The 8,227-nt window shown below is 48.4% G+C and overlaps 1 protein-coding gene across 2 annotated transcripts in view; it reads right to left on the reverse strand.

Annotated features, from left to right (window-relative positions):
• The window catches only part of RHBDL3 (rhomboid like 3), a 61,229-nt gene extending 53,711 nt beyond the window's left edge, over positions 1–7,518 (reverse strand). For both annotated transcript variants that reach the window (XM_062591679.1, XM_062591678.1), the window contains exons 1-2: positions 7,399–7,518; positions 3,836–3,859 (exon numbers count right to left, since the gene is read on the reverse strand). In XM_062591679.1, the coding sequence (XP_062447663.1) occupies positions 3,836–3,859; positions 7,399–7,518 (144 nt within the window). The remainder of the gene's footprint in view (positions 1–3,835; positions 3,860–7,398) is intronic.
• Between the last annotated feature and the right edge of the window lie 709 nt (positions 7,519–8,227).

The raw sequence follows: 8,227 nt of genomic DNA on the forward strand, positions 1-8,227 counted from the left end.
ACTCAGCCAGGGTAACTTGGCATCTTTTTGCATTCCCCATAAACTCTGTTCATCTGTTGCCATCACACCCACGTACAAAGCTCAGGAAGAAACCCAGGACTCCTAAAGCAGCTGCAGTAAAAACGCAGCCTAGATTGACAAGCAGTGGAATCAAGATGCTGAGCCAGCAAGGAGGGTCTTTTGGATGAGCTTTGTGTGTGTCTATTTAAAACAAGTTTGTTGTCATGGCTACAAACCAGGGTATGGGTGAGAAGAAGTGAGAACTCTGAGATGAGGGTTGATGATGCTAATTCACCCTTGAAAGCTCAGCAGCCATGGGGATGGGGCAAATGGAGAACATGATATAAGCTCTTGCCCGCTAACAAGGCTTGGTATCGCCTCCTAACAAACACTGTCCTCCTAGATAGCCCCTTTCACCCCACACAGCCAAGGACTGGAAAATAACGATTAGCTGCAGTTATCTCTAAAGCAGGGACACTGAGGACATGGAGGCAAAGAAGGGCACCCAAGGCCTCAGAAAAGACATAGCAAAGCAGGGACAGCCCCTCAGGACTCTAACCACCAAACAACTCCTCAACCTGAGCAGTGGGACATTCTCCTGTCTGCATGTAAGTGAATTAGCACAGGATATTTTTAGCACAATAGCGTGAAACATTGCCAGGACCTGTTCCTAGGAATGCCCCACTTCTAAGTCTATCCAAAGATTAACAACAACAACAAAAAGTTATTTGACCTGTGAAGAGCAAATGAAGAAAAACCAAGTGACTGAGGAGGGATGGAGAGGGGCAATGCCTCGCTCTTTTCAGAGCCTGGATTCCACATGGAGACAACGGGGAGCTCTCAGCAACAGTGCAGGCTCCACAGAAGGCAGCAGATACAGAGCTAATGTGTGTGTGGGTGGAGGGTGTTTATGAGCACAATAAATAAATGTATGAATCCCTATAAAAATTCCTATAAAAAAGTGAGTTAGAGCTGCCTGAGGGCCACAGCCCTGTAATAAAATACACATCTCATAAGCCAGGTATGAAGCAGCAGCTGAACTGTAACTTCCTGGCTGCTGCACTGAAAAGACGCCTGTCTGCCTGCCCCAAAAATCTTGAGTGAAGTCCTGACCCACTAAATTCAGGAGTTTTGCTACTTGCTTCAGCGTAGCCAGTATTTTACTCTGTGAGAGGTTTCTTTGAACCTCACAACCCAGGAAGCATTTCTGGATCTGCCTTTTTGCCAAATTTTCTTTTACTTGTTAAAAAAGCAATGTCCCAATGACTAGAGATATTGGCATGAGTCATTAACAGTTCCCAGCACAATGGATTAGAGCTGGATCAAAACAAATAGAAAAATTCTTCCAAAAAGGATCTTCAGTCATTCCTCCTTCTCCTCCCCCCAGCCCCCCAAAAACAAAAGCAAAAAACAGTGTTTTACAGATGAACAGCTATTTTCATGGAAGAGTTCTGAATTTTTAATTTAAGATGTTGGGGTGTTCATCACAAAAAAAAAAAGGCTAAAAAGAAGAAACCCTTAAAGATGGTATGTCTAAACAGAAAACTATTTTTCACATCAATAAACCTAAAAATCTTTCAAAAATTTTTCCCACCAAAAAAACACATGTATTATAATTTCATCTTATTTTTTTCTATAGGCAAGAATGGGAGAGAGTGCTGACCACTCCCTTGCTGTGTCTGCTGTCACACCCAATCACCCCAGCAGCAAGAGACTGACAGACCCCAGTCTGTGATTTCCCAACCACTCTAACACTTTCTCTAAGGCCTTCTCCTGCTCTACCACTCTCCTTAGGGTGATGGACAAAGGCTCATGTGTCTCAGCTGAGAGGGAGAACATCAAACTTCAGTCCCAGTCCCTCAGTCACAAAAGCTCAAAGCACGTGAATCTTTGGCCACTCAAATCCATGCTAAGCAGACATAAAGCCAGTCATATCTTAGAAGGAGAGAGCTGCAACTGTTCTGAGTTTCAACACACACTTTCTGTAGCCATTTAGACTGTCCTCATGTTTCACATGGATGCTAATCAGAGCTTAACAAAACATCCCCCTCTCCTATCAGCATAGAGAGTTGCGGGGAGTAGTAACCTTGTTCCATGACAAACAACATCTTGCAATTCATTGCAGGGCTAATTGCATTGCATTGCTGATATAACACTGAAGGAAGACGTCAGCTCTTTGGCTTTGCCCACAGGCAACAAGGGCTTTATTGATTTATTCAGAACTTGTGACTGGTTTTCACAGGTTGCATTCTCTTTGATAATAAAGCCTCATAGACATGGCTTAAATTTCAGCTGCAGCCCTAATTGAAACGTGGCTAATTATTGGAGGACTGGCTTTACAGTCCATTCCCTTGTCTCTGGGGTGATGTTCTGTAAATCCAACAGTCAAACTCCCCCCTTCCCTTAAAAAAAAAAAAAAAAAAAGACATTTCTACTATTCAGGCAAGTCCAGTGGGAAATTCCTCTCTTGGAGCCTGAGGTAGCTACCAGCCAAGAGCCCCATCTCACAAGTACTCAATGACTTCAAAGGATGCTTGTAGGATCAGACTCCAAATTAAGGCCAACTTTTGAAGATGGGGGAGAATTCACACTGCCTGAAACAAACACTCAGCCCAGATTACAAGCAGTTTCTCTTGCAGCCACTCTTTGAGTGGTAGCATTCTTTATGAATCCCAGCAAATTCAAATACACTACACAATTTCAGTGTGATCAACCACTACAGTAATCTGGTTCCCAACTGCTAGTTTGCTTGACTGTACAACAAAAAAAAGATACTGCAATCCAGACACGAGGATTAACAGCTGGTCACAGCTAAACATGTATAAATGAGCATTCATCACAGTAGCCAGTCCAGTTATTAACTGAACAACAAAACCCCCCCGGGGTAGAGAGGACATCCTTCCCTGGAGACTGCACCACAGCCTTTGGTTTTGCAGTTTGGCCACATGCAGAAGCAAGTTTATCGCCTCATAAAGCAGGGACAAAATCCCATCAGAACTTTAGTATTGCCAGAAGGATGCCAGCATCAGAGTAAGAGCTCGCTTACACAAGGTGACATTTACATGCACACACAACAGTACAAAAGTTTATGACATCAAGAGAGCGGTGCAGTTTAGAAGCAAGTCAACCCTAGAAAAATCCTTCAGTTTATAGCTGCTTCAAATTTCAATCTGGCAGAAGGAAGGAACACCGCAAAGCAAGCATGTCAGTTAAAGCAGCTAAGAGCAGAATTTACAAACTAGAATCCACAATCCAAATTCTCAGCTCACATAACTCAGATCTCAACAGAACTGTACCAATTTCATCCAGCTACAGATCTGAACCAAAGTATTCACCTGATACAACCATAATCTTTGGCACAGAAGCAGATACTTAATTAATTCTGTGGACATTAAAAGCAGCAGGTCCCCCCTAGAACAAATTGATGTAATCCTACAGAAGTCAGTTTACCAGCTGGGGAGCCATTTCATAAAAACACACTGCTGGATTCACAGGTCCTAGTTTGCCTGCCTCAAAGAGTAGAAGATGCTTTAATCCACTGATACAACCAGCAGCAAGCTAAGCACCTGCTATAACGCCTCACCTCAGACCCTGTGCCAGGAGGGTGGTCAGGCTGGGCCCACTTCTGACCCTGGCTGTTCCGACCAGAAAATGAGAGAAGAGACCAAAAGCAGTAATGATAACTATGACTTGTACACCAGCGTCCTGGAAACTGGGAACCTGGAGCACATAACTCTTAGGCTGTAAGTTAAAAGCAGGGAAAATCTAATATAAAAGAAGGCAATTTAGAGTCTTTGCTCACAAGACAGAGACAATACATCAGTTGTTCACATACCTGATCAAATAGAGCTTTCCAGTGCTGAGAGGCAATGCATAAGGAGGAAAAAGAAGAAAAAGAAGGTATAAGAGCAACGACATTAACATGCAGTAAACTATAGAAGTATATTCTAACAGAGAAATAACCAAATGATTTAGTGCCATTTCCAACATCCTTCTTCATCCCAGAATCACCTACCCTTCCGGGGGAGGAGGCAGGGGGAATCTACCAACCACAGGGAGGACAGTTTTAGTTTACAAATCCAAATTAGGATGAACTCAGAACATTCATGTGTTAATTCTGTTTTCTCCTGCTTTGTCTACTTGCGGGCAAGCAAGGAATAAAAGGCTTTTTCATCCACAGGGATCAAGAAAACTTGGTGTATACTGAAGGGAGAGAAGAGTTGGCAATGCTTTTTTCAGATCACTTTCTAAGGTCCTGTGGCCCAATACTGACCCACAGACTACAAGCTAAGAAGTAGGACTGATCAAAGCCTTGTCGGCTGCCTGATCCTAACTCTGGCAGGGACTTGCTGCAAGGCCTCTGATAACCCGCCAGCTTTCTAAGCCTCTTGTACCCACATCTGAAAAATGAGAATAATTCCTCTAGCACAAGGTGGAGAAAGGGGAGGCTGAAGAGATTCCATTACACAGGTACACCCACAACTTCTGTTCCAGCAGATCTGCCTTAAAAGCGATGTATAGGAACTACTCAAGAAGCTCCACTTAAACACAGATAATTACATGAATACTCCACAAGTCTTTGTCACTTGGGAACAGAAAAACAAGCTGATGATGGGCTCCAATTCATGCTTTGTACGAAGTCCAGTGCCAAGCTACCTCCTGCCCCTCACCTGCCGGCTCACCTGCCTCGCCACCAAACAGACAAAATTCCTAACTGAAATGCTTAAGCCTCTCCTCTCTCTGCTCTTATGTGGATTTGTGGTCACCTGAGTAGAGAGTAACTTCCATGGGGCAACAGTGGGGTAACCACTGGCGTGGGATCCCCAGAAAAAGCCCACACATTCCCAAGCTTCTATCTCATTCACTCTTCCAGAAAAGCAAGTGAGAAAAATAACAAACATCACACTCATGCAAGCAAATCTCTTCACTGTACTATATGCAAAGCAGAGTTCTAGTGAGAGTCTTAGCTAGTGCTTGAAGAATATTTCATTCCACATGGCAGGCAGATCTAAAACAGAATTGACTGCAGAGACAGTGTTTTACACACAAGGCCACTGAATTTTATTTAATCACTTAAGTTTTTGGCTCCCCTTCTCCTCATTCTCCCATTCATTTATAAATTCGCATTTATCATCATAAATTTGCACAGCACTTTAAACAGAACATTTTGGGACTGCTTGAATCCTGGCTTTGCTGAATGCTGCTCTGAGAGCTGTAATGACATTGCAGCAGAGCTGTTATGTGCTGTCAAGGCTATGACTGCCAAACCTCTGCTATGTCATAGTTTTGCAGTTAACGTTTAAAGAACTGACCTTGTGTCAGTTCTCACTGGCCAAGCCTAAGAGCTTATATCAAACCTTCAAACGTAAAAATAATAATAACAGAAAATCAAAAACTCCAGTCAGGTCTCAAGTGGGCATGCTCCTAGCACAGAGCAGTTTGAATGTTCAGAGACGATGCTCTGTAGCCTGCTTGTTTCAGCAGGAAATCTTTAGTTGTGGAGGAGGGTATTTACACCACTTCCTGCTCTTCTGACTTGTAGATGATCTGTGATACCTCAAGGCTTCTATCTCATCATCTATTGCCAGGTCCCGGCAGCTTCCCATAACCAGTGCAACTGCAGACCCAGCTTCATTTTGTTGGTTGCAGAAAACAAGGCACAAGAGTCAAATAACAATGCAGATCCCAATGGTAGTAATAGCTGGAGAGCTGGATCAGACCCAAGCTCTCCTACCTCAAGGTCATGCAGCAAGTTAGTAGTAAAACTAGGATGAGACTCTAGATTTCACCCAGGAAAGCTCCCTCTTTTTCTCCTATCTCAGCAGCCCAATCCTGCCAGACACTCAGCACTTACAACTTCTGCCAGGCCCCTGGCAGGATCAAATTGCTAATGGTTGCATTCTCGTAGAGGCTGGAGTAACTCCAAGGGGCCCGTATGTATCACAACAGGAAATCTTTCTTGTAGACCATCCAGACAAGCACAATATTTGTCAGGGAATAAAAGATCACAATCTTAGGTAAGAAAGGACTAGGATTCAGGAACCTGGACTGTGAAAGGTCCTGGAAAGCTGTTCTTTCCCACTGAAGGCTACACAAACTCCCGGTCAGGCATGCTCCAGTTCGGACTGCCCAGCAGTGTTACGGTAGAGGTCAAACTGCATCACATATTCCCTCTGGGATTTACAATCCTCAGAAATAAGCCTGGCAATGCAGTTCTACCAAGCAGCTGCACTTCCTCTGCTATCCTCTGGGAGCAAAATCCAACACAAACCAAATTCTAGGTTATTCAGATGGAAGGGCTGGGGGGATCAGGAATGAGCACTGCCCCTAAGCAGCCCTAGTAAAGCTCCCCTAGTATTGTCATAAAAGCAGAAGGCAAGGGGATCAGCCATGCTGGAGGTTTAGTTTAGAAGCGTTCCTTTCACGCTAGCCCAAGACCCCTGACAGAGTCCACTTCTGAAAGACATCAGTGTCACTACTTCTGTACAAGCCAGTTCATCCTTCCATAGGCTGGAAGAAACCCCGTACTCATTTCTGCAGATTGGACAGGCACCTTGCACAGACCTCATCCCCACAGAGTTCACTGGGTGGGAGACGAGCAAACAGCTCTAACTAGCACAAGGAACGCGGGATCATGTTCCCTCCCTCAGAGACAGATGCACAGAAAGCTCCTGACACTGGGACCTGCAGATGCAGAAGTACCAGCTCAGCCCTGCAGGTTTTGCTGCTCAGACAGGCAGTAGAAGATTCAAAGCATGCAGGACCACTTGGTGTCCTCCTAGGCTAAATGAGCAGAGGCAGAGACCCACTGTCAAGTTATCCCATCCTCAGGTGCGATCAGAGCTCAGAGGGAGGAGAGAGGCTATCAGCCTTGCCGAGCCTGGGAAGAAAAAAACTTCCTCGACTGTTTGTCGCTTATGGGCTGGAGGAGGGAACAGGCTCCCGAAAACGGGACTTTTTCAGACCTGTCACTCTCCTAGCGGTGAGGGCTCAGGAAAAGCGCTCTGCCCCCAAGAAGCAGCTCAAGACAAAACATCAGCCTCTGTCCTGCCTCTAGGGATGCCTCTGTCCGCAGCCCGGCTGCCTGCACCGCCCTGCGCGGCCGCGGCTCATTGCAGCGGGCGAGCGGTGACCCAGCATCTGCCCGGCCGGGGCACCGGCTGGGCCCGGAGAGGAGGGCAGGGGAGGGGAGCTGCGCCCGGGGCCGGGGCCGGACCGGCGGCGGCTCCCAGAGCGCAAGAAGGGCGATGAGGACAGAGCTGGTGCCTTTCGCTCGCCCCCGAGGGTCACCGCTCCTATTCCTCCCCCCACATCCTGGACTTTACATAAGTAAATAGCTTGAGCCGATTAACCCGGCTCGGGGGAAAGCAGGGAAGACACAGAGCAAAGGAAACTTACATCCTCTGCGGCCATAGGCAGGACATCCTCGGAGTCCAGCACCTCGATTTCTTCCGCTTCTGAGCTGGCAGCCACAGCAGGGGAAGAGCTGGCATGAGGCTCCGGCAGCCTGTCTCCCATGCTTGGAAACGGTCCCCCCCCAGCGCCCGCCCCCCCCCCTTCTCCCCAGATCCTTCAAGAAATTAAATCGAGCTGCTGCTTGGCAAACTTTCAAGTGCCGCCGCGCCTGCCTGCACGACTCCCGCAGCCGGGAGGAAGTCCTCCATCCAGGGCACATCCAATTAGTGGCGGCAGCGCTGGCGGGCGGGCATCCCGCGGCCGGCGCGGCCGGCGCGGCGCGGCGCGGGGCAGGTCACCGAAGTCGCCCCCTCCGGCCGCCGGGCTCAGGCCGAGGCACCGGGCGGTGCCCCGCGCCCCCCGCCCGGGTCCCGGCGGGGCGGCGGGCGGCGCCTCCCCCGAGCCATGCCGGGCCGCGGCGGCGACGGCGGCGGGGAGGGGGGGGAAGGGGGTGGCGGCTGCGGGGGAGCTGCGCGTCCGCGGCGGCTTTCAGAGGCAGAGCCCAGAACTGCAGACGGAGGAGCGGCACGTCCGGGGACGCGCGGGCAGCGGGAGCCCCGCTCGCTGCCCGCCGCGCCGCCCCCGCCCCAGCTCTCGGCCCCTTTTTTCCGCCCTCCCATCCCCTGCTCGGTGCCTGCTGCTTGGTCACCGGCTCTGGTCTCCCTGAGCAAGTGCGGACAGGTGCCGCGATGCGCCGGGATTTTTTTTTTTTTTTTTTTTTTTTTTGGGGGGTGGGGGTGGGGGAGCTGAACTTCTCCATCACGGAGAGTTG

The sequence above is a fragment of the Rhea pennata genome, chromosome 19 (genome assembly GCF_028389875.1).
Source record: "Rhea pennata isolate bPtePen1 chromosome 19, bPtePen1.pri, whole genome shotgun sequence".
NCBI lineage: Eukaryota > Metazoa > Chordata > Aves > Rheiformes > Rheidae > Rhea > Rhea pennata.